This window comes from Mesitornis unicolor, unplaced genomic scaffold, assembly GCF_000695765.1.
Source record: "Mesitornis unicolor isolate BGI_N332 unplaced genomic scaffold, ASM69576v1 scaffold33084, whole genome shotgun sequence".
NCBI classification, from domain to species: Eukaryota; Metazoa; Chordata; class Aves; order Mesitornithiformes; family Mesitornithidae; genus Mesitornis; species Mesitornis unicolor.
The window spans coordinates 7,486-8,004 of NW_010181403.1; the positions used below are offsets into that span (position 1 = coordinate 7,486).

The following is a 519-nucleotide window of genomic DNA, read 5'->3' on the forward strand; positions in this document are numbered from 1 at the left end:
TTCCCCCTCCCAAATCTGTACCTCTCCCTTGCCCCATCACCACAGCAGCCAGTTTCTGCTCTAAGCCCCAGCAGTGGGAAAGGTGGCTTGGCCCTGTGTGCGCTCCTGGGGCTGGTGGCATCGCTGATGGACATCGCTGCTGCAGAATGAGGCATCTCGAGGACACAGCGATGGCTTGGTGTACTGGGAGAGGGGAAAAATGTCCTAAAACTTGGCCTGTGGCAAGGCTTATTTGCTGCAACCATGAAAGATGAGCCTTGAGAGGGAGCCGGAGTGGAGGCAGTGAATTATGGAGGCTGAGAGGGCGGCTGGAAAGGCAGAAGGAAGCCTCCAAAACCTGAGCATCCCCAGAGCAGCGCAGGGAGGAGAGGGGAGCGGCGGCTGGGAGGTGGGATGGGGTTTCTCACCCCTCTCTCCTCCCTCTGCCCTGCAGATGCGGATCACAACCTCTACATCTTCAAGGGCAGCCACTTCTGGGTGGTGGCAGCCAGCGGCAATGCCAGTGACCCGCAGCCACTG

General features: G+C 59.5%; 1 protein-coding gene across 1 annotated transcript in view; it reads left to right on the forward strand.

Annotated features, from left to right (window-relative positions):
* MMP28 (matrix metallopeptidase 28) overlaps window positions 1-519 on the forward strand; it is a gene marked incomplete at its 5' end in the record, with an annotated part of 6,492 nt that overhangs the window by 4,531 nt on the left and 1,442 nt on the right. The window contains one exon of the mRNA XM_010183419.1: window positions 434-509. Coding sequence (XP_010181721.1) covers window positions 434-509 — 76 coding nt within the window. The remainder of the gene's footprint in view (window positions 1-433; window positions 510-519) is intronic.